General features: G+C 42.9%; 1 protein-coding gene across 2 annotated transcripts in view; it reads right to left on the reverse strand.

Moving 5' to 3' along the window:
- Window positions 1-331: 331 nt before the first annotated feature.
- The window catches only part of TOR4A (torsin family 4 member A), a 75,758-nt gene continuing 50,303 nt past the window's right edge, over window positions 332-25,786 (reverse strand). For both annotated transcript variants that reach the window (XM_073600051.1, XM_073600050.1), the window contains exon 2: window positions 332-3,691. In XM_073600051.1, the coding sequence (XP_073456152.1) occupies window positions 2,396-3,655 (1,260 nt within the window). In that variant the 5' untranslated portion in view covers window positions 3,656-3,691 and the 3' untranslated portion in view covers window positions 332-2,395. The remainder of the gene's footprint in view (window positions 3,692-25,786) is intronic.

The following is a 25,786-nucleotide window of genomic DNA, read 5'->3' on the forward strand; positions in this document are numbered from 1 at the left end:
CGGATGAAAACGGACAGCCTGTCTGTTTTCATCCGATCTGCCAGACTGATGGAAAATAGGACATCCGTCTGGATTTAGTGGAGTGGATCTGAGTGGATGTCAGCAGACATGTCACTGCTAACATCCATCGCTCCATAGAGATGTATGTAGCGTCCGTTCAGGTCCGCCTGAAAAACTGATAGGCAGATCTGAATGGTCAGCACGTGTGAAAGGGCCCTAATGTCCTCATACACTGGTTTAGTCCATCTGCAGGGTATTAGAATGCTATAAACATAGAGGAAAAAAGGAAAAGGAAAAACATTTACACAATTTCTGAATAAAAAAGGCCAAAAAAAAGCAACTTCTGTTTAATTTATTTTAACAACTTTTCTAGATCTGATATGGCTTCTCAGATAACCGTTCCATTATTAAACCACCTCTTTCCAATAAGCTCTAAATAATGTCCTTGGAATGTTTCAGTTACCAGTTAGTAAACAGTTGCATTCCTAATGCCCTTGTTGATATATTCTTTCTATCAGTGTAATTAAAAATGATTTATCCTCCTCGCAGTTGCAGACAGTGGAGATGTTAAAGTGAGTCTGTCAGTTTAATAAGCCCATTACCTTTTCAGACCTAGTGCACAGTGAAGATAGCCAGAGCACAGAGACTTATAATATTAAGATTAATTTATTTCTCTATGTTCACAGTGCTATCGCATTCTGCATTTTCAAATTATGTATTCTACAGTCACATCAGTCACTTTCCCCAAGGAGCTTATAGACTTTAATTTTCAACATTGATATCCGTCCCTGCCCCCGAGGAGCTTATGCTTTTTAATGTGCTACTTGTGGTCAAAGCTGGATTTTCTCCTGGGCCCTTAAAGACTGGAGCTTTTATTTTCAGTGCAGCATCCTTGGCTCTGGTAACTTTCAGCACAGGACTATGACAATTTAGTGCAGCCTCTTCTGATGCAGGATGACGTACATAATAAATAAAGGAGGGAGGGGGGAGGTTGCAGAATTACAGAGTAGTTTAGGGGTTAGGGTGCTTAGTTTAAATGCTGTGGTTGATATTAGAGTTTATGGGAATTCAGTTAATCTGAATTCTTGAATCCAAATTGTTCCCTAATTGCTCTCTCTCTCCCTGGAGCCCCCATCCTCCAAACACCTCCGCCCCCCAACTATATTTTGTGTGTTTTTTTTATTTTATTTTTTTATACTTAACCTTTCCAGATATCTTTTGACTGGTTGAGTGATGGGTGAAGTCTTCTTCCTCATCCCCACTCTCCGTTATTGATCCTTAATGAAGCTGAGAGGGATGCTGATGACATCACGGTCACTCTCTACTTCTTTATATTCTGAGTGCTGCGTGCTGCGTGCTGCAGTGAAATTCCCTCAGAGGGCAGGTCCACGAAGCCCTGCACTCACAAAATGTCTTTAGTCTTCTGGTTTGAATAACTCTGAGCGTAAAATTGGGTAAATTAAGGGTCATGTGATAAGTGTTGGAAGGGGAATAAGAAATATTTTTTTTGGGTGGGGGATTAAGTGGTTTTAGTAATAGGGATGGTTAAGTGTTAAGATGTGTTTTCCTGTAAGATACTTTTTTTTGGTTAAGGAGAGTTAGAAAAAAATTCTGACTTGTGCTTCTTTTTCATTCAAAAGCCCTACGCGTAAAGCTACTTGTATTGGTCTGAGGTTGTTGTTTGTAGGCACAACATCTAGGGAAAGGGTTTTCAAACGTTCTAAACAAAGGGCCAGTTAACTGTCCTTTAGGATTTAGGGGGCCAGACTGTGACCAGTGGGATTAGAAAACGCCTTGGCATCAGTGGAAGTAAACAGTGCCTCCTCGTTGGTTTTAATGGTAGGAATAGTGCCCCATTGTTGGTATCAGCAAGAGAAATGTTACTCTCTAGTTGAATATTTAGGGGAGGAATGGTGCCCTATCATAGATGTCTGTGGGAGGAATGGTACCCCATCATTGGTGTCAGTGGATGAAATGGTGCCTCAAGGGCCAGATACAGGCAAGTAAAGGGCTGCAGCTTGGAGACCACTGATCTAGGGTCTACAATATTTTCAGGGTTTACAAAGGAGGAAAGAATTTGAACATTGTACTTATGAAAGCTGCTATGCAGGCTATTTTCAATCCTAACATCTGTATCTCTGAGTTAGTGGGGAATGCTGCTTAGGACCAGTGCAGTCCCACAAGTTTGTAATTGGACTATAGGAGGAAACCCACACAAACATTCAGAGAATAATACAGTACCAACCCCATGTACAAACGTGTTATTGGTGGAATTATACTCAGAAATTCACCTCAAAGGGCAAAGGGTTATTAAACTTACAGACTCTCTTTTATTGACTTTGAATATGGGTGATAAACTTTCCAGACAGCAATCAGAATGGTTTAATCCCAACAATCATGTGTATGAATGTAAAAGATTCACTTTGGCTACCACCTGTTTGCACCCAGTGATGGAGTATTGCTTGTCCTTTGTAGTGTAATATTTTAGCTGTCCTGTCAAGCTTTCAATGTTGTTATTGTCTGGGTAAAACCCTTCCCGTAAGAGCTCATCTAAAAAGCAATTGGCGATATGGCTTTTCTCCAACAAAGTGAAAGGGACAATTTCAGCAATATCCCAAATTCTGTGGTGCTGTTTCAAAGAAGATTGGATAATGCTTTTCAGTTCTTGCGGAACGTTCAAAACATCGCTGGATGAATTTTGCAGGATAAACCTGGTCACCTCATTTCCTCCAATGTTGCTGATTAAGATGTAGATGGCATTGAGATACTCATTGTTTTGGTTTAAGTAAAAGTAACTTTGTAACGTGTCTAAAAGTGGAAGGGGCATATGCTCCATTTCATCAAATATAAAGACAGGGATTTTTTCCTCAATCTCTGCCCGGGTCACCATGTCTGAAATCAAGTCCACTAAACTGTTCTTACAAACCTCAATATCACTATCTTTCGGGCAGTTGTGCATGACATAGTATTGCATAACAAAATCATTGTCCATGACTGCACGAAAGTGCTTGGCCAATGTACGTCCCATGTGGCTCTTACCAACACCACTAGGACCGTTCATTGACATCACTAATGGTTTATTATGACAATGAGTTGCCAGGTAGTCCTTCAGGTGATCCATTATTCCCTCAATGGCATACTTTTGTCCAAATACTTCCCGATGCATTGTTTTCTCAAGTCCATCTAGTTCATATTTTAGCACATTGTCATCCAAGTTCTCAATAGCATTCAAGATTTGGAAGCAAATGATCCCAACTAACAACATTAGGCATCGTTTTGCTTTGCTTTTCTGTTCCACTGGTAAATACCTTTTGGAGTTTCCTGGATAAAGTACCGCTCTGGACTTCTTACGTTTTTTATGACGCTTTAGATTACTTAAGGCAACCTGCTCCAAGGTTGGAGTGTCAAATTTAAAAAAGTTAGGGGTTTCAAAGCTGGAGGGCCTATAGATGGAATGCTCGGTAGACAGCTGCCGACGAAATAGGCAAGATTTATTATTATCCAAAGGTCTCTTGCCAGACAGATCCAAGTGAAGATGGCTTTTTTTAAATGTTCGAATCCTTCTGCGTATTCGAATTGCGGCACGAATAGGAGTGACCAGTGAGAGTTTGTGTTCTGTGGCTGGAGCCTCTGGAATAGGTTCCATATTGTCCATTTTTACAGTTTGTTGACAATTGAGGAGCTAGATGTCCTACAATAAAGGAAAAAAAAGTTTTATTGGAAAACTGTAAAGTAATTTGATTTCCACATTTATGGTTTGAATTGATTTTTCTAGAACCTCAATCCCCACAATATCTTACAAGTTGCTGATATACAATAGGTTGAGCATTCCTCTCACTTATCCAATTTTTTCCAATCTCGGTGAAAGCTAAAGTTTAGTAATTTTTGGGGGGATACAGCATTAAATTAAATAATTACATGTAATAGGTTGTATCCACGTCCTGCAGATGTCTGCTTCTTGTACAAATCCACCCTTCATGCTGCCGTCATAGATGTTGGATATTGCCCTGAGCAGCGATCTTCCAAAGCTGCTTGGGTTAACAGCAGCTACTGCAGAAGTCTGCAGAACATTGGAAACACACCATTGCACATACATTGGAAACACACCATTGTACATAGCTAATATGCTTGGTGCATATCCTCTCAAGAAAATTACTAAACTTTAGCTTTAATGTTACCCTTCAAGAATGAAAAAAATCCCAGATCATCTACCCTACAATACAAAATGGAGTGAATTAGCCCTTGCTTCATGGAAACTTCATCTTTGCCAATCAATATAGTCTATGTCCACTGTTTCTATAATTTAGAAAGAGCTTTAAAGTGGAGTTCCACCCACTTTTACATCTCTTCAGCATCCCTCAACGAATTGGATATTTAAAAAAATTTTTTCTCAGCACCTACTGTATATCTGCTGTATTCATTTTTCTCTTCCTCCTCCCTGGCCGTGGCCCATCGCATCATTTCCTGTTTGCAATGCCTTCTGGGAAGGGGCGGCAACTTCCTCTGGCACTGCCGTTGCTATGGAAACCTGACCTGAAACCTATTACACTGCTTGTGCTGCACTGAGCATGTGCGAGATCTGCAAGGACGAGATCTAGGAAGAAATACAGTCTGGCTTCAGATGCCCACACTTAAGATGGCCACGGCCTGCTGTAAGTTTATAAAATAACAAACTACTGCTATAAACTAACAAAACAGACCTTAGTTTACAGACTAAATTTACTAGAATACATTAAGCTTGTGTAATATATGGGTATTTTTATTTAAAAAGTATAATTTCGGCCAGAACACCACTTTAAGCATTACTTCTCTTAATTTGTAGCTAAGACTTTTTCTTTTAGTTTGTGATAGAATAGCGAATACTTCGAACCTCTGTCAGTTTTTTTTTTTTTTTTGAGAGGTCTTTCAGGGAGATACTACTTTCCTTTTCTGTCTCAGAGACACAAACAGAACTGAAAGGAAAAAATCCTCTCCTAGACAGTTGTCATCAGAATAGGTGTCACCATTGGAAGGTGTCCTCTTACTCCTTGTTTCAAGGATAACCTTACAATTTTAGATTATGTAGTATCACTTTCTCTCTCGGTGACATTAGTCACCAAGAAGAATAGAGAGGGTGAATCCAGGGTCGGATTAACATAAGGGGCTATTGGAGCTAACCCAAAACCCCCCAATTTTTTTTCAGTTAAGACTCATATCTGTTACAGGATGTCATTTCATCTGTGCCTAGTCTTGCCACGAAGAGTTAACCCAGCTCTGAGCAATCCTTTTATCTTTCTTCAGTAAGATAAAAACAGATACACAGAGGAATAGGTGTCCATTTCTTCCCCCTCATGCAGGAGTGTAAGAGAGGCATTCTGTGTACTTCACATTCCCTCCTCCTTTCTTCTCCAGCTCTCCCAGGAGAGCTCCACACCTCCGCATGATTGGGCATGCTGAAGTCATGTGGTGACTTTTCTGGGTTTTAACTGGATGTTAGTGATCATGGGGCATAATCCACAAGACCAGTTCAGTGTAAGAGATATTGATGCCTGGCCAAGGGGAGTGTAGAGGTGGGTAGGGAGTTTTCAAACTTCAATCTTCAGTAATTTGTTCGTTAATCCACCTGCTTGATTACAGTTTTTTTAAAATATAGTAAATTACCTTAAAAACTATAATATAATAATTATTTGTATATTACTTACTTATTATAATTAACCCCTTGCCCCCAGGCCAATTCTGACTCTTCTCTCCTACATGTAAAAATCATAATTTTTTTGCTAGAAAATTACTCAGAACCCTCAGACATTATAAATATTGTTTTAGCAGACACCCTAGTGAATAAAATGGTGGTGGTTGCAACTTTTTATGTTGCACAGTATTTGCGCAGCAATTTTTTCAAACTTTTTTTTGGAAAGAAACTGCTTCATGAATAAAAAAAATTTAAAAAACACTAAAGTTAGCCCGATTTTGTTTTTGTATACTATGAAAGATGATGTTACCCTGAGTAAATAGATACCTAATATGTCAAGCTTTACAATTGCGCACACTTGTGGAATGGCGCCAAACTTCAGTACCTAAAAATCTTCATAGGCGACGATTTTAAATTTTTTACAGGTTACATGTTTAGCGTTACAGAGGAAGTCTAGTGCTAGAATTATTGCTCTCGCTCTAACGTTCACAGCGTATGTAACCTGTGTGTATCTGTCTCTGATACTAGCCAGTGCCTCACCAGCCACTGACCTCACCGCACGTCCCTGACCCAAATCTTAAAACTACATTTGGACAGGGCTGTACGAATTTCGTAGCTGTAATACTTTACTTTGCAGTTTCGACTTTTTTTTTTTTTTGTAATTTCTTTAGCTGCAGCATCTTTAACTCAGGCTGCAGAGTTTGATAGGCAGCACCAACTGCAAGCCAAACTCGCTCGCAGTAGCAGCATGGTCCAACAATGTAAAAATACCATTCAGTAATGTAAAAAAAAAAAACGAGGAGGCGGCAGTAGCACCTCATGAACGCCTGTCAGCTGCTGCTATATCACTCGTTGAAAAGCAATCCACCACAGATCACTTTTCAGAGGGCAGTAAGTATTGTCGCAGATGTGAAAGAAACTTGAAACACATCATCCATTTCACACTCACCACCAACCAGGTCACTCCCCAGTCACTTCACATGTTAGCCATATCCCTTCAACTTATATCACAGATGACCATATCCCAACCTGCAGATGACAGACCCTACTCCAAAGATATCACTCCCAGTTACTCCCCCCACCCGCTGATTAATATCCCTCCATGACCACCTCACATCCCCTGCTGACAGACCTCTCTCCCCAGCCTGTCCCCACACATCCTCTCACCTGCTGACCTGTGGATGGTGGAATCACTCCTGCAGTGTTATTGTGTTCTGCCAGTGGGGAACCTTCCCTACCCACACCATACAATGATCAGTGTTGCTAACTATAGCTGGCAGCACTGATTGTTTTGGAAAAAAGGCTGGTTGTACTCAAGTTGATTAATAGATTGACTTGTGTAAAAACAGCTAACCCATAGATAGATCGACTATGGCTGGTCTCTGCCTAATTGGCTTCATTTCAATCCATGTATGGACTGCTTAACCACTACACAGTTCCTAAACATCCTTCCATAAACCTTTACATTTTTCCTTCCCAGATTCCTTCATCCTCCCCACCTGTACATAGTGCCCGTCGTCATACCCTCCACACTCCTCTCCTGTACATAGTGCCCACTGTCATACCCTCCACACTCCTCTCCTGTACATAGTGCCCGCTGTCATACCCTCCACACTTCTCTCCTGTACATACTGTCCTCTGTCATACCCTCCACACTCCTCTCCTGTTCATACTGCTCAATGTTGTCCCCTCCGCACTCTTTTCTTGTACATACTGCCCACTGGCATACCCTCCACATTCCTCTCCTGTACATAGTGCCCACTGTCAACCCTCCACACTCTTCTGCTGTGCATACTGCCTACTGCCATACCCTGCACACTCATCTCCTATACATAGTGCCCACTGCCATACCCTCCACATTCCTTTCCCTTACCTGCAGATACTTCCCACTTTTATACCATCCATACTCCTCCCCTATGCCTCTTACCCACAAAAACAGTTCTTTAAAATTATATTGGATATCCTCAATGTTACCAGCTCTAGAATGGGCACAATTCTGTTAGTTTAACTAAATGAAAATCTTCTCAGTCCTCATATTTGTTTGTTCTCCCCATTATTAGTACTCATTTAATTTTGTGATTACTATTGTGATGTATAGAGGAACATAGGGGATGTCAGCTACTCTAAATATAACACTGGTAAAAAAAAGTGTCTCTGAAAATATTTTTGAAATGTTGGCAACTATGCACTTGGGCGTTGTCCAAGGCCCACCGAGTCAGTAGGGGGCCCCATGAGAGGCTCCTGGGATCCTGTGATATTAAAGCGGTAGTAAACTTTGCTAACATTACTAATTTTTAGAGGCCCTGAGGTAGGTTATGCCATAATGTACAAGTATGCACAGCATATTAGCACATTAGGGTACACTTACCTGTCAGAGTGAGCCCTCCAGCGCTGTGCTGTGATCAATCCGGCGGGTCCCGGGCACTTTCATCATCACCCGGTCTTCCTTCCGGGTTCTGTTCCTTCGGTCACTTGCCTTGGCCAGGCTGCGTTGATGTCACTCCCACGCATGCTCATGCGCATCCTCTCTCTCTCTCTCTCATCCTCCCTCCCTTACCCCTCACCCCTCTCTCACCCCTTTCTCTCTCTCTCATCCTCCCTCTCTCTATTTAATTTAATTTGTTATAACAAAAAAATTGTTTGCATTTTTATCTATTTATTTCGATTTTTTATAAAAAGCTCCACCAAAATCCTCAGCACCAGGCCCATGATGTTCTTAATCCGGCCCTGGGCGAATCCCCAGCAGTGACACAAACAACTGTAAACCTTGACATGGGATGTAACGCCTTCACCTTTTATATAAAATGTAGTAGTACACTTTAAAGGGTCAATCCATTGAAACAGGAATGAATGCTTTGCCACACGTCCACATTCAAGACAAGAGGAACCAATACAGCAACTGACAAGCTTTATCTCACAATAAGAGAAACACAAGTTAACATTATCCTCTAACATACATGTATAATCTATACGGCATAATGAGTCTTTTGAACATGTCATTTTTTTTCCACAAGTTTTTGGAAAATGTGGAAAAAAAGGAAAACGCATTTTTTTTTTTACACAAAGTTGTCCATTTATAAGATATTTCCAACACATAGCATGTACATAGCAAAAATTACACCCCAAAATACACTCTGCTACTTGTCCCGAGTATAGCGATGCCACATGTGTGAGCGTTTTACACAGCCTGGCCATATACAGAGGCCCAACATGGAGGGAGCATGGTCAGGTGTTCTAAGGACATACATTTTCATCTAATTTGACTACTTATTACACTTTTGTGAGGCACTGATGGGCACTGTAGTGGCGTGGATGTGGCACAGATGAGCACTGATGTGGCATGGATGTGGCACGGATGAGAACTTATGTGGCATGGATGTGGCACGGATGAGTACTGATGTGACATGGATGTAGCACGGATGATCACTGATGTGGCACGGATGAGCACTGATGTGGCATGGATGTAGCACGGATGAGCACTGATGTGGTACGGATGAGCACTGATGTGGCATGGATGTGGCAAAGATGATAACGGATGTGGCATGGATGAGTCATGGATGAGCATGAATGAGCCATAGATGGGGATGGATGAGCCATAAATGGAGCATGGGTGACCCATGGATGGAGCATGGATGAGCCATGGATGGAGCATGGATGAGCCATGGATGGATGAGCCATGGGTGGTTGGATGAGCCATGGATGAGCATGGATGAGTCATGGATGGGGCATGGATGAGTCATGGATGGGGCATGGATGAGTCATGGATGGGGCATGGATGAGCATGGATGAGTCATGGATGGGGCATGGAAGAGTCATGGATGGGGCATGGATGAGTCATGGATGGGGCATGGGTGAGCATGGATGAGTCATGGATGGGGCATGGATGAATCATGGATGGGGCATGGATGAGTCATGGATGGGGCATGGATGAGTCATGGATGGGGCATGGATGAGTCATGGAAGGAGCATAAATGTGGATGAATGATCCATGGATAGATGGATGAGCCAGGGATGGGCACAGATCAGCGCTGTGGGAACTTCAGATCCAGGCCATAGCACTGCTGCACCCGGCTCTGCCCCTCTCCTCACACGCTGTACTGATCGGGAGAGAGAGTAGCCAAACCGGACATGCTCCGGTTTGTATACAAGTGATCACGTGGTAAAGGGCCGCTTTCATTGGCCCTTTACCCCGATCCGTGACACTCTGGGTCTGGGAGAACCGACGGTCACGGAAATTCCTGATTCTGGGAGGCCGTCATATGACGGCCTCCCAGAGTTATCCAACCACGCTGTAGCTGTCATTTGGCTATGGCCTGTCGGCAACTGGTTAAGAAAAATATAAAGTCTCCCATGACATAATAATATAGTAAACTTGGTGTTGAAATATTCACGTTAAGGTCATCACAGAGGACAAGGGGGCACTCTGTACATCTGTTTGCCCCATAACTCTGATACTCCCATATTTTATTTGGCCATTTTCCCAGGAGCTGGTCGTATACAAAATCAAGCAAAAGACAGTTATCTCACTAAACATGCATTGCAAACAATATCTAAATTTTTCAGAAACAGGAAGGAATGCTTTGCCACACGTCCACATTCAAGACAAGAAGAGCCAATACCGCAACTGACAAGCTTTATCTCGCAATAAGAGAAACACAAGTTAACATTATCCTCTAACAGCTTTAGCGTCCATGTGTATGTGACAACATCACTTCCTTTTTTAAGTTCCTGAAGAGGCCAGCAAGAGCTTCAGAGCAGAGACAGGCTGTGGCGTTACATAACTGGAACTGAATAAAAACATCCCACCTTCATATTGTACTTTGCAACCTTTTGTTCTCAAAGAGAACCATACAGGAAAAAGATTAACCACTTAAGGACCGGAAGAATTTGCCCCCTTAATGACCAGAGCACTTTTTACAATTTGGCACTATGCTGCTTTAACTGGTAATTGCGCGGTCATGCAATGCTGTATCCAAACAAAATTTGCGTCCTTTTTTTCCCACAAATAGAGCTTTCTTTTGGTTGTATTTGATCACCTCTGGGATTTTTATTTTTTGCGATATAAACTAAAAAACGTGAAAATTAAAAAAAAAATGATATTTTCTACTTTTTGTTATAAAAAAAAAATCAAATAAACTCAATTTTAGTCATACATTTAGGTCAAAATGTATTCAGCCACTTGTCTTGGGTAAAAAAAAAAAAAATGTCAATAAGCGTATAATTATTGGTTTGTGCAAAAGTTATAGCGTCTACAAACTAGGGTACATTTACTGGAATTTACACAGCTTTTAGTTTATGACTGCCTATCTCATTTTTTGAGGTGCTTAAATGGCAGGACAGTACAAACCCCCCCCCCCCCCCCCCAAATTACCCCATTTTGGAAAGTAGACACCCCAAGGAAATTGCTGAGAGGCAGGTTGAGCCCATTGAATATTTAATTTTTTTGTCATAAGTAATTGAAAAATTATAAAAATTACAAAAAGTTGTCACTGAAATGATATATTGCTCACACATGCCATGGGCATATGTGGAATTACACCCCAAAATACATTCTGCTGCTTCTCCTGAGTACGGGGATATCACATGTGTGAGACTTTTTGGGAGCCTAACCGTGTACAAAACCAATCACCGCCTTTAGGGTTTCTAAGGAAGTAAAATAGTGATTTCACTCCTCACTACCTATCACAGTTTCGGAGGCCCTGAAATGCCAAGATAGCACAACCCCCCCCCAAATTACCCATTTTGGAAAGTAGACACCCCAAGCTATTTGCTGAGAGGCATGTTGAGTCCATGGAATATTTTATATTTTGCCACAAGTCTTGGGAAAATTAAATTATTATTTTTTTTTTTTTACAACCTTTTTTCAATATTCCTGTGTTCAGTCTAATGCTGCGTACACACGAGCGGACTTTACGGCAGACTTTGCCCGGCGGACTTTTCGACAGACTTTACGACGGACTTTCTGAATGAACGGACTTGCCTACACACAATCAAAGTCCGTTGAATTCGTATGTGATGACGTACGACCGGACTAAAATAAGGAAGTTCATAGCCAGTAGCCAATAGCTGCCCTAGCGTGGCTTTTTGTCCGTCGAACTAGCATACAGACGAGCGGACTTTTCGACCGGACTCGATTTCGACGGATTGATTTAAAACATGTTTCAAATCTAAGTCCGTCCAACTTTTGAGCAAACAAAGTCAGCTGGAGCCCACACACGATCGAATTGTCCGACGAAATCCAGTACGCCGGACCAAGTCTGCCGTAAAGTCCGCTCGTGTGTAAGCGGCATTAGACTAAGACTGTTGTTTCCAGTGTTGTTCTAAATGCGTGCTGACAGTCAATACTGTCAACATGAATTGATACTAAGTGCCTCCTCTGTTGTTCCGGCTCCCGTGAACTCAGAGGGAGGTGTCGGGAGTAGCACAGAGAGTGGGAGGTGAAGAAGGAGGGGCCTTCCAATGACAGCACTAATAACAGACTTTGGGAGGGAGCACAGAGCTGGAGCACATGGCTGGATAAGGAGGTGAGATCCAATGATGAGTCTGTCTAAGGTAACAGTGTGATGCAGAGTGCGGGGGTGGAGGGACGGCCTGTCTGATCTCACTGCTAGCCTTAACTAGCACCTAGGAAGATAGTACAAAGTACTACTTGTACTTTGTCTCCTGGGGAACAGAACACATTAAAAAAATGAAATTAGACTTTTTTGGTCTTCATAAAAAATTGCTGGAAACTTGCCTAAAACAGTGCTGTACACAATGGGGGTTATTTACGAAAGGCAAATCCACTTTGCAATACAAGCGCACTGCAAGTGCACTTGAAAGTGCAGTCACTGTAGATCTGAGGGGGACATGCAAGGAAAATAAAAAACAGCATTTTTGCTTGTACATGATTGGATGATAAAATCAGCAGAGCTTCCCCTCATTTCAGATCTTCCCCTCAGATCTACAGCGACTTCACTTCCAAGTGCACTTGTAGTGCAACGTGTATTTGCCTTTCGTAAATAACCCCCATTGTTCTTATACAAGTGGAAGTTCATGTGTACCATATCTTGATCACTGATATTGATCAGTATGTTGGTATCACATGCTAAACAATACAGTTACTGTTTTTCCTTTGAAGGTCACACGGGGAAATGTTTGGGTAATGGGTACACTACAGGTCACTATGATGGTAATAAGGAAATATTATAACAGACCATTAACCACTTGCCATCCAGGCCAATTCTGACATTTCTCTCATATGTGTAAAATTCATATTTTTTTTGCTAGAAAATTACATAGAACCCCAAAACAGCAAAGACCCTAGAGAGTACAATGGCGGTTGTTGCAACTTTTTATCTCGCACAGTATTTGCACAGCAATCTTTCGAACACTTTTTACTGGTTACATGTTTTGAGTTACAGAGGAGGTCTAGAGCTAGAATTATTGCTCTCGCTCTAACGTTCGCGACGATACCTCACATGTGTGGTTTGAACACCATTTTCATATGCACAAGGGACAGGGGTGCTTTACATTTTTTTTTTATTGTTAATTTTACTTTTCTTTTTTCAGTTTGACACTTAAAAAAAAATGTAAAAAAAATGTGATCACTTTTATTCCTATTACAAGAAATGTAAACATCCCTTGTAATAGGAATATGGCATGACAGGTCCTCTCTACAGTGAGATATGGGGTCAATAAGAAATGAAATTAAAAAAAATAAACAATCTCGGCTTCCCAGAGGAGGCGGCGCCATTTGTTTGAATGCAGAGGCAGGGCGTGACGTCATGACATCGCGCCCGGCCTCCGAATGATCATAGAGACTCCGGCGACCATCTGGTCCGCCGGAAATCTCTATGGTAAACAGCCGGGGCCGGTGGATCCATTCTCCGACTTACCGATGGAAGCGGTGAGTCGGCAGAAGCACCGGAGGGCGGTGGGAGGGGGGGGACATCCCCTCTCACTGCCCGTAAGAATGATCAGGCGATGGAACAGCAGCTATGGTCATTCTTATGGTGTAGGGAATCGCTGGCTGAAAAAGACAATATCTGAATGATGCCTGTAGCTGCAGGCATCATTCAGATATACCCGCACAAACTCAAGGATGTCCTATTACGTACCTTGGGCGGGAAGTTGTTAAAGTGGATAGAAACCCATCTTTTTAACATGTTATGTAATGTAACTCTGGGCATTGTTACTGAGATGCAGAACTTTATTTGTCCACAAGATGGCAGTGTCCACCAGTTTGCCTAACTATAACTGGAGCAGTCTGGGAGATGTAGACCACCCTGCACACAGTTGAACAGGAGACCACAACTACAAGGCCCACAAGCACCAGGAAGGGGGAGGTATGGTATATAAACAAAAGCTCAGGAAGGAGACGGGTAGTTGAGGGGAGATGCACCAATTGGGAAGGAATCCATGAGTTGTGCTGTGCTAAACTGAGCTGAGCTGGCCGTGCCAGAGCCAAAGGGCGGACTGCTGTGTTAAGCGCCGAGCCAAGGATCTGGTCAGGGGTGTGAGCAGCCATCATCCAGAATCGCTGTTTTAGTTGCCTTCGGCACTGTCGCCATCGCTGCATCACTGTTAAGGGGGCCCCCCACCACACAGACATCTTACCGTTGCACACTGACTGCTACAGAGCAATCTGGTGAGAGGATCACTGACCCATACAACAACTCTAGCCGATTGCTAACCCAGACCTTAAAGCTGCAGTCATTTTTTTCAACTTTCCATCTATTAAATATTCTGCCCTTGTTGTTTTAACTTTGGATAGTAAAACATTTTTTTTTCTGCTAGTAAATACCTTATACAGCCCACTTCCTGTTTCTTGTCATGCACAGCTCTCTCTCTCACTCTCGTGAGAGTTTGCCAGGAAGGGAGGGAGGATGAGTTATAAGAGGGCCAATGAGAGCTGCAGAGCTGGAGGTGTGCCTCTGTGTAAATCCAGGAAGTGAACAGGCAGCAGCTTTAGCTGCCCATAGTTAAAATGGTTGCAGCCAGACACAGCGGAGGGAGATTTCTGCAGCATATTTGGCAAGTACAGAATCACAGTATATATAAAATAATATGTAAAGTGGTTGGAGGGAAGCTTCAGAATGGCAAAGATGTTTTTATTACAAATTATATGAGCAGACTGCAGCTCCTCTTTAAGGAGAGTTATTGCCCTTATTAACACTTTACCACTAAAGGTTATTCACACCTGCTGCCACTTTCACCTGAGAGCCGCAGCCATCCACACCAGCGACAGGGTCCAAAGTTGTTAGAACCCCAGAGTGTTGACTTTTACTTTGATTTCTCCTGTGCATCCCTACACTCTGCATTTTACCTTAGTACATACATTCTCTTTATCCATTGCCATTTTGAGAACTTGCCTTATTCCTTCTACCAAGGGGCCTACACAAGCTCTGAGCCTAACTCCACTTTTATTTTGCTTTTGCACTTCACCCTCGGAGACAACTTTGCGCACCAATGTTAAAGGGCCCCAACAACACCGGCAGAAGTTTACTTTAAGAACGGCACAGATTGCTACATACCTGAGGGCAGGACTGGGTTGATGTTAATGTCCTAAACTCAAAGGCCTAAGCAGGGGCAATTTATTAAATCAGTGGGCCTGTGTGCAAAATCATTATTATATTTTTAAAACCATGCTATTCTTTTGTGCCACCCAACCTGTGCATTGTCGGGCCTGTTGATCACATTGTGTGACCCTTTTTGCTACCTGATTTTATTATAATCTCTGTTACTGACTTTGGCTGTAACATGCACTTTCTATGAAAAATAAAGGAATAAAAAAAAAAAAATCATAAACTAGTCCCCATTGCTTGATTTAAAAAATATAACATGCTTAGCGCCCCGTGGCAAAGAGTAGGCATTGTTTTTATTGGGGCTGGGGTGTTGTTAGGACTGTAGAAGACATGGGGCGTAATTGGGAACCTTAACTGGTGTTATCAAAGTTGCGAGGCACCCACCCCTGAAAGGGCTGCTGATTTCCCCCGGGTTCCTTCTCCAATTCAGAGCGGCAGCAGCCAGGCGCACACCACCAGTCACTCTTGAGGCTCAGTAAACAGTCTAGGGGTTGCTTTTATTTTTAAATGTATTGTGGATAACTGGGATAGGGCATAGGGAGCTGTGGATAATACTCCAGAAACCCTGAGCTGCAACACTAGATAAGGCACTAGATAAGTATGTAAATGACATGTAATAGCAACACATTTGAATTTGTAATTCAAACATATTGCGAAGTAAAAATAAAAGAAACAAAACTCTTAGCTAGAGATGTTTCTGCACAGCACCGTGACCACAGATTTCCACATCTAACCATCACTGGCTCATATCTGGCTGGTCTTGGTTCAGGGAACATTATATTGTAACACAATTAAGGAGAAAGTAGAGGCTTCAGAAGATGCTGAAGTTTACACAGGGAAGGTATTCTTGCAGAGGGCAGTGGTGGGCTACTCTAGAATCAATTTGCATGCAGTCTGTTCATTTTGTGTTTACATATGAATTAGTTCACTTTAAGAAACCACATTACATGCCAGGGAGAGTAACCAAACATGATGTAAATTTCCTTTATGGTAGGGCACTTATATATTTCCTCTTCACTCTTGACACTAGCGGTTGAGTTATTAAAGGTACAGTGCCTTGAAACAGGTATTCATAATCCTTGAAATTTTCCACATTTTGTCATGTTTCAACCAAAAATGTAAATGTATTTTACTGGGATTTTATGTGATAGACCAACACAAAGTGGCACATAATTGTGAGGTGGAAGGAAAACGATAAATGGGTTTCAATTTTTTTTTTTACAAATAAATATTGGAAAAGTGTGCATTTGTATTCAGCCCCCTTTACTCTGATACCCCTAACTAGAATCTAGTGGAACCAATTGCCTTCAGAAGTCATCTAATTAGTAAATAGAGTCCACCTGTGTGTAATTTAATCTCAGTATAAATACAGCTGTTCTGTGAAGCCCTCAGGGGTTTGTTAGAGAACCTTAGTGAACAAACAGCATCATGAAGGCCAAGGAACACACCAGACAGGTCAGGGATAAAGTTATTTAGAAGCTTAACCGCTTTGTCGACCAGCCGCCGTCATTATACTGCGGCCGGTTGGCACGATCCCACAAACCGTCATAGCTATACGTCTGTCCCTTTAAGCGGGATAGCAGGCATCGCGGGGGTGCCGATGCTCGTGACTGACAGTGGCGATGACCGCCGGCCGCGAGTGATCATGGGCACGAGAGGCAGAACAAGTACGTGTGTGTGTAAACACACAAATCCCTGTTCTGTTCTGTGAGGAGAGACAGATGCTGAGTTCCTAATAGCTAGGAACCACGATCTCTCATTTCCTATAGTCAGTCCCCTCCCTCTACAGTTAGAAACACACCTAGGGAACACAATTAACCCCTTGATCGCCCCCAAGTGTTCCCTGCCAGTGACATTTTTACAGTAATCAGTGCATTTTTATAGCACCGATCGCTGTATAAAAGCCAATGGTCCCAAAAATGTGTCAAAAGTGTCCGATGTGTCCGCCATAATGTCACAGTCCCGATAAAAATCGCAGATCGCCGCCATTACTAGTAAAAAAAGAAATAATAATAAAAATGCTATAAATCAATACCCTATTTGTAGACGCTATAACTTTTGCGCAAACCAATCAATATACACTTATTGCAATTTTTATTACCAAAAATATGTAGAAGAATACATATCGGCCTAAACTGAGAAAAATTTGCTTTTTAAAAAAAAAAAATGGGGATATTTATTATGGCAAAAAATACAAAATATTGTGTTTTTTTCAAAATTGTCGCTCTTTTTTTGTTTATATCGCAACAAATAAAAACCGCAGATATGATCAAATACCACCAAAAGAAAGCTCTATTTGTGGGGAAAAAAGGACGTCAATTTTGTTTGGATGCAGCGATGCATGACTGCGCAATTGTCAGTTAAAGCGACGCAGTGCCGAAACCCAAAAAAATTGCCTGGTCATTCAGCAGCCAAATAATCCGGGGCTGAAGTGGTTAAGCAGGGTTACGTTATAAAAAAATATCCCAAGCTTTGAACATCTCACGGAGTACTGTTCAATTCATCATCAGAAAATGGAAAGAGTATGGCACAACTGCAAACCTACCAAGACATGGCCGTCCACCTAAACTGACAGGCCGGGCAAGGAGAGCATTAATCAGAGAAGCAGCCAAGAGGCCCATGGTAACTCTGGACGAGCTGCAGAGATCCTCAGCTCAGGTGGGAGAATCTGTCCACAGGACAACTATTAGTCGTGCACTCCATAAATTTGACCTTTGGCAAGAAAATAGCCATTGTTTGAAAGAAAGCCATAAGATGTCCCGTTTGCGAGAAACCATGTGGGGGACACAGCAAACATGTGGAAGAAGGTGCTCTGGTCAGATGAGACCAAAATTGAACTTTTTGGCCTAAAAGCAAAACACTGTGTGTGTGTGGCAGAAAACTAACACTGCACATCACCCTGATTACACCATCCCAACTGTGAAACATGGTGGTGGTAGCATCATGTTGTGGAAATGCTTTTCTTCAGCAGGGACAGGGAAGCTGATCAGAGTTGATGGGAAGATGGATAGAGCCAAATACAGGACAATCTTAGAACAAAACCTGTTAGAGTCTGCCAAAGCAAGCAGTCACTTCCAGTGCTATGAGGTCTTCTGTTATGTAAAACGGCAAGGGCAACAATGATGCCAAAGAACTGCGGGTGTTGCCCTCCCCGGATGGGGTAATCCAATCAATACTACAGAAACAAGAAAAAATGGAAGGCGCATGCACCTAGTGCATTACCAGAAAACATTTTTTCAATAAAAAAAATGCATACTCACAAGATGGCAAAAAATTGTAGGCCAAAAAACACACAATGCTGGACAGTGTGGACATGCATGTGGCCTTTTGAAATCACCGAGTATACAGCTAACACGTTTCGGGGGTGCACCCCCTTCCTCAGAGCTAAGTTTAGCTTACGCGAATACCCCATGATGTGAATACGCCACATGTGTGTCCAAACTGTCCAGCAATGTGCGTTTTTTGGCCTACAATTTTTCGCCATCTTATGAGTATCCATTTGTTGTTGAAAATGTTTTTGTGGTAATGCACTACGTGCGTGCCCCTTCCATTTTATCTTGTTTCTGTAGAGTCTGCAAAACACTTAGAACTGGGGCAGAGGTTCACCTTCCAGTAGGACAACGACCTAAACATACAGCCAGAGCTACAATGGAATGGTTTAGATCAAAGCATATTCATGTGTTAGAATGGCCCAATCAAAGTCCAGACCTAAATCTAATTGAGAATCTGTGGCAGGACTTGAAAAATTCTGACTCAGGGGAGCTGAATACAAATGCAGGACACACTTTTCAGATATTTATTTGTAAAAAAACTTGAAAACTATTTATCACTTTCCTTCCACTTCACTTATGTGCCACTTTGTGTTGGTCTATCACATAAAATCCCAATAAAATACGTTTACATTTTTGGTTGTAACATGACAAAATGTGGAACATTTCAAGGGTTATGAATACTTTTTCAAGGTAAATAGGCTGTTCATGTTGCAAGGGAAGTTGCACCTTGCAAGAGAATTTGCTCCAGAGCTTAGAGAATGTGGTAAAGTTTCACTTTGCAAACAATACCCAATCATGTGCAAAGAAGGGTCACCCAATTTGCAGAAAATAGTGAATGCTTTGGTCACTTTGATGGATATTCATACATTTTGGTACTCCGCAAACATTGGAAGATTTTACAGCAAAGAAAAATGCTATTCATTGTGTAAAAAAATGTCATGTTTGTGTGAACAGATAGTCACCTCATTCACTAAACTGTGGCCAAACTTCCCATGTTAAATTTAATTTCCCTTGCAAATTGAACTGTCCGATATATTCAGAATGATTTACTAAAGGCAAATAAGCTGTTCACGTTTCACATGGAGTTGCACTTTGCAAATTTTTCACATAAATTAGTGAATTTGGTGAAATTTTACTTTGCAAAGAATACCCAATCATATGTCAGGAAAATGAAAAAAAAAAAAAAACTGCATTTTTGCTTACACATGATTTCATGATGGAAGTCAGCAGAACTTCACCTCATTAAATAAGCTCTGGGGAAAATACTCATGCAAAATGCAACTTCCCTTGCAAAGTGAACAGTATGCCTTTTGTAAATCGAATGTCAGACACAATGGGGTTGATTTACCAAAGTCAAGTAAACTGTTCACTTTGCAAGGGAATGATCCCCAGAACTTAGCATGTACAGTATTTCACAAAAGTGAGTACACCTCTCACATTTTTGTAAATTTTTTTATTATATTTTTTCATGTGACAACACTGAAGAAATGACACTTTGCTACAATGTAAAGTAGTGAGTGTTCAGCTTGTATAACAGTGTAAATTTGCTGTCCCCTCAAAACAACTCAACACACAGCCATTAATGTCTAAACCGTTGGCAACAAAAGTGAGTACACCCCTAAGTGAAAATGTCCAAATTGGGCCCAAAGTGTCAATATTTTGTGTGGCCACCATTATTTTCCAGCACTGACTTAACCCTCTTGGGCATGGAGTTCACCAGAGCTTCACAGGTTGCCACTGGAGTCCTCTAACCACTCCTCCATGATGACATCACAGAACTGGTGGGTGTTAGAGACCCAATAGATGCTCAAAGGGGTTTAGGTCTGGAGACATGCTTGGTCAGTCCGTCACCTTTACCCTCAGCTTCTTTAGCAAGGCAGTGGTCGTCTTGGAGGTGTTTGTCTTTGTACTCCTCACCTGGTTGCCGCCACACATGCTTGACACCATCTGAACCAAATAAGTTTATCTTGGTCTCATCAGACCACATGACATGGTTCCAGTAATCCATGTCCTTAGTCTGCTTGTCTTCAGCAGACTGTGTGGGGGCTTTCTTGTGCATCATCTTTAGAAAAGGCTTCCTTCTGGGATGACAGCCATGCAGACCATTTTGATGCAGTGTGCAGCGTATGGTCTGAGCACTGACAAGTCCCTTCAACCTCTGCAGCAATGCTGGCAGCACTCATATGTCTATTTTCCAAACACAACCTCTGGATATAACGCTGAGCATGTGCACTCAACTTCTTTGGTCGACCATGACGAGGCCTGTTCTGAGTGGAACCTGTCCTGTTAAATAGCTGTATGGTCTTAGCCACCGTGCTGCAGCTCAGTTTCAGGGTCTTGGAAATCTTATTATAGCCTAGGCCATCTTTACGTAGAGCAACAATTCTTTTTTTCAGATCCTCAGAGAGTTCTTTGCCATGAGGTGCCATGTTGAACTTCCAGTGACCAGTATGAGAGAGTCAGAGCGACAACACCAAATTTACCACACCTGCTCCCAATTCACACCTGAGACCTTGTAACACTAACGAGTCATGAAACTGGGGAGGGAAAATGGCTAATTGGGCCCAATTTGGACATTTTCACTTAGGGGTGTACTCACTTTTGTTGCCAGTGGTTTAGTGGTTTAATGGCTGTGTGTTGAGTTATTTTGAGGGGACAGCAAATTTACACTGTTGTACAAGCTGTACACTCACTACTTTACATTGTAGCAAAGTGTCATTTCTTCAGTGTTGTCACATGAAAAGATATAATAAAATATTTACATAAATGTAAGGGGTGTATAATCTTTAAAAAAAACATTTTTGGATGTTGTCTGCATCTTTTTCCTGCCACATATGTTATTAATGTAGGCTTACTTGTGCATTAAACTAATACTTACTTCCCATTGGCTAGTCAGACTGCTCACTGTATGAAAATTAACCTGTTAATAAATTAGCGATCTGCACTGGATGCAAATGACAGCAACACTTTGAAAAGCAAAAAGGCTCAAACATTTTTGAGAAATATGGTAATTTCCTGAGGTTTCAGCTACTCTGTGGATAATCTGCGTGACTCATTTTTGAACTATATTGCACATTCTTCTTTCACCGTGTAGTGGCCTCTGTGTGCTAAATATTTGCACAAAGTTGTGTATATAGTGTTATTATCTGAAAAGCCTATTTATAAAGGGGTAAAATGGTCAGCTGAGAGCTCATGTTTAATTTCTAGTGCTACACAGCATTCCTTCTCTGTGGAATTCAGGATTTTACTCTCACAGTTTTAAAACAAAACACACCACGTCCACGAGGTACATTTATAACGGACATTACCCCCTCGTGCTTTCATGTTAAACGGGCTAATCCACCCCAGTAATTAATTATTAGGTGATCAATATTCAGCCTTGGGGATGCCAACAGCAAAAAGCCCCTGCTGAAGTTGTCAGATTGACTTTCTCCACCATAGAGTTTCACTCCTCCTGCTGCTTTCTTTTAAATTCAAATGAAAAACCCAACAGGGAGTGTGAGTTCTTCTTGTCAATGGAATCACCAAAATGCCAGGTTGCAGTGGCGCCTGGTGCTCAAAAATTTTGGGGGGGGGCGCAAACAAGCTGTAAAAAAATAATCAAAAAAAAAAATCAATTGCAGCCTCACTGTGCCCATCAAATGCAGCCACTGTGCCCATCAAATGCAACCACTGTGCCCATCAAATGCAGCCACTGTGCCCATTAAATGCAGTCACTATACACATCATATGCAGCCACTGTGCCCATAAAATGCAGTCACTGTGCCCATCATATGCAGCCTCTGTGCCCATAAAATGCAGCCACTGTACCGATCATATCCATCCACTGTGCCCATCATATCCAGCCTCTGTGTCCATAAAATGGAGCCTCTGTGCTCATCATATGCAGCCACTGTGCCCATAAACTTCAGCCTCACCATGCCCATAATATACAGCCTCACCATGCCCATAATATTCAGACTCACTGTGCCCATAATATACAGCCTCACTGTGCCCGTAATATGCAGCCTCACCCATGCCAATCATATGCAGCCTCTCTGTTCCCGTAATATGCAGCCTCACCTGTGCCAATCGTATGCAGCCTCACTGTTCCCGTGATATGCAGCCTCACCCATGCCAATCATATGCGGCCTCACTGTGCCCGTAATATGCAGCCTCACTTTGCCCGTAATATGCAGCCTCACCGTGCCAATCACATGTGCCTCACTGTGCCTGTAATATGCAGCCCCACCCGTGCCAATCATATGCAGCCTCACTTTGCCCGTAATATGCAGCCTCACCCATGCCAATCATATGCGGCCTCAATGTGCCTGTAATATGTAGCCTCACCCGTGCCAATCATATGCAGCCTCACTGTGCCCGTAATATGCACCTCACCTGTGCCAATCATATAAAGCCTCACTGTGCCCGTAATATGCACCTCACCTGTGCCAATCAAATGCAGCCTCACTGTGCCCGTAATATGCAGCAGCCTGTACAGTATGGAGGGACAGATGATGTATACCTGCAGTTAGTGATGATGGAGGAAGGTCTCTATATACAGGAGGGAAGGTGGGTGTATACAGCTATATATACACCCACCATATTAATTCCTGTATATAGAGACCTTCCTCCATCATCACTAACTACAGGTATACATCATCTGTCCCGTATACAGCTATATACATAGTAACAGGACACATGATGTATATCTGCAATGCAGTCACCGTGATGATGGAGGAAGAACCTCCATATACATGATGGAAGATGTGGGTGTATATAGCTGTAAACAGTTGTTAAGGATCACTATCTCTATCTCTCTCAGTCTCTCTGCTCCTCATACCCGGGCCCAGTCTGCACTGGCTGCTCTGGTGGGGAGAGAAGTGGGGAAGTGATTGTAATGCATTGCAACAACAATTCAACAATATTCATCAAGCCATGATGTCCAGCTGAGGCCCGTGAGCGGCACTGAGAAGGACGGTAGCTAAGTAACTTCCGTTCTGTCAGGCCGTGCTGTCCGCATGGTGGGTAAACCGGAAGTGACGCTTCAGCGGTAAGCCCCGCCTACCGTCCTCCAGACACGCCAATCAGGTGCAACAGGGTGGAATGAATGGATGTAGAGTGGGACTAGGAGTGTAAACAGGACGCATGGCCTGAGCCCTGTTTACACTCCAAACACCTGCCAATGAAGCTTTTCAGCTGCAATCGCCTGATTGCAGCATTCAAGCTTCTAGTGGACAGCTCAGTGTTCGGTGACCGAACACTCTTAAACTTTTTTCACTTTTTTTCCCCATGTCCAGCTTTGGGGGGCGGCACCTGAGTGCCCCCTATTGATGAGCTGGCACCGCCAGGATGATTCAAACTGATTGTTCTGACCCAAACAACTGGAGTTACCACAAGGGTGTAGAGAAGCCCAGACATTGGGGTTAACTTACTAAAGGCAAATAGACTGTACACTTTGCAAAGTTGCTTCAGAGCTCCATCATGAGCCGATGACGTCGGCACATGCAAATACAGGGGTTATCTCCTAAACCGTGCAGGTTTAGGAGATATCCAGTGTAGCTACAGGTAAGCCTAATTATAGGCTTGCTTGTAGTAAAAAGTGGTTGTAAAGGGTTTACAACCACTTTAAGCTTTACCTAATTTACTAAGTTCTGCAGCAACTGAACTTTGCAAAGTGTGCAGTCTATTTGCCTTTAGTAAGTCAACATCAGAACACAATATCAGGTAAGCAGAGTCAAGGAAGGCAATGCTCAGAAAGCTGGTCTAATGAGAATTGGTTTTGGGTCAACAGGTATATCACAAGTGCCCAACTTTTAAAAGTAGCTACCTTAAACTTTCAGGAAACCTAAAACTGATATTTTGAGTATAAAATAGCATGGTGGGCTGAGACCTCCTCTTACATGCATTGCCCATATCTCTCTGACATAATTCCTGACTAGGGATGAGCTTGGGTGCATTTGAACCCTAGTCCGAACCCAAGTAAGCAAGTCCGCCAGGAAGCTGTCAGCTGTCCTGGTCCAATTGTCTGTGCTGGGGCATTCAACTGCCCACAGCTGCATGTATACAAGGGGCATATATACTTGCAGCTGTGAGGCAGGGAATGCCTCGGCCACAGGTGCTTGGCCAAGTACCGGTGACAGCTTCCTGATGGGCAGGGTGCACCACACCTAGGCACCGCAAGATAAGGCAGAGGGGGGGCGCCGAGGCTCAAGTGGCAGTTTGCTCGGGGTGCCGCACATTAAGGGGTGTCATTCCGGCACGCCCCTTTCAGAGTTCTCTCCTCCAGCCTCCTCTCCTCAGAGCATGCAGAACAGTGATCTCCCGATTAGTTACGGTGCTTGGGTCTGAAATGTACGGCACCTGCTGTAACAAAGTCCCGCCTCTTGGACCAGCTCCTGTGATAGACGGCACACTGATCCAATGCCGGGAAATTGAATCAGTGTGACGTGTATCATAGTAACCGGTCTAGGAGATAGGACTTTGTTACAGAGCAATTCAAATTCAAGCTCCGTGACACAGCAGGATTTGGCCGCTCTGTGTGATCCAGGCACTGGTAGGCTGCATTTGATGGGCATTGATAAGGTTGCATTTGATGGGCACTGATTAGGCTGTATTTGATGGGCACTGATTAGGCTGCATTTGATGGGCACTGATAAGATGACCACACCCGTGTGGAAGAGCCAGAAATATTTTTGCACCCAGGCGTCTGTGACCCTAGGATCGGCCCTGCTGGGGGGCTTGCTCACTTGGGTTTGGACCAGGATCAGAACATGCCCAAGCTCATCCCTATTTATGAATCTGTTCCTGGCTGCCTAGGAACTTCTGTGTGTTCCTACTCCTTGTGTCTCCCAGCGGGTTGAATGAAAAAAAACCTTACAGATTACCGTACATCTCCCCACTGAGCTTTTGTGTTCTGAAAGGGGACTGTCCCACGCCAATGGCTGAGAGCACTGATTGGACAGGGAGGAGTGAGTTTGGGGTGGAGGAACGTGACTGGCCTGCACAGAGTCCTGACCTCAACCCCATAGAAGACCTTTGGGATGAATTAGAGCGGAGACTGTGAGTCTTCTCGTCGAACATCAGTGCCTGACCTCACAAATGTGCTTCTGGAAAAATGGTCAAACAATCCCATAGACACCCTCCTTTCTTGTGCATCATCTTTAGAAGAGGCTTCCTTCTGGGCCGACAGCCATGCAGACCAATTTGATGCAGTGTGCAGCGTATGGTCTGAGCACTGACAGGCTGACCCCCGCCCCTTCAACCTCTGCAGAAATGCTGGCAGCACTCATACGTCTATT

Source organism: Aquarana catesbeiana, linkage group LG09 (assembly GCF_042186555.1).
Source record: "Aquarana catesbeiana isolate 2022-GZ linkage group LG09, ASM4218655v1, whole genome shotgun sequence".
NCBI lineage: Eukaryota > Metazoa > Chordata > Amphibia > Anura > Ranidae > Aquarana > Aquarana catesbeiana.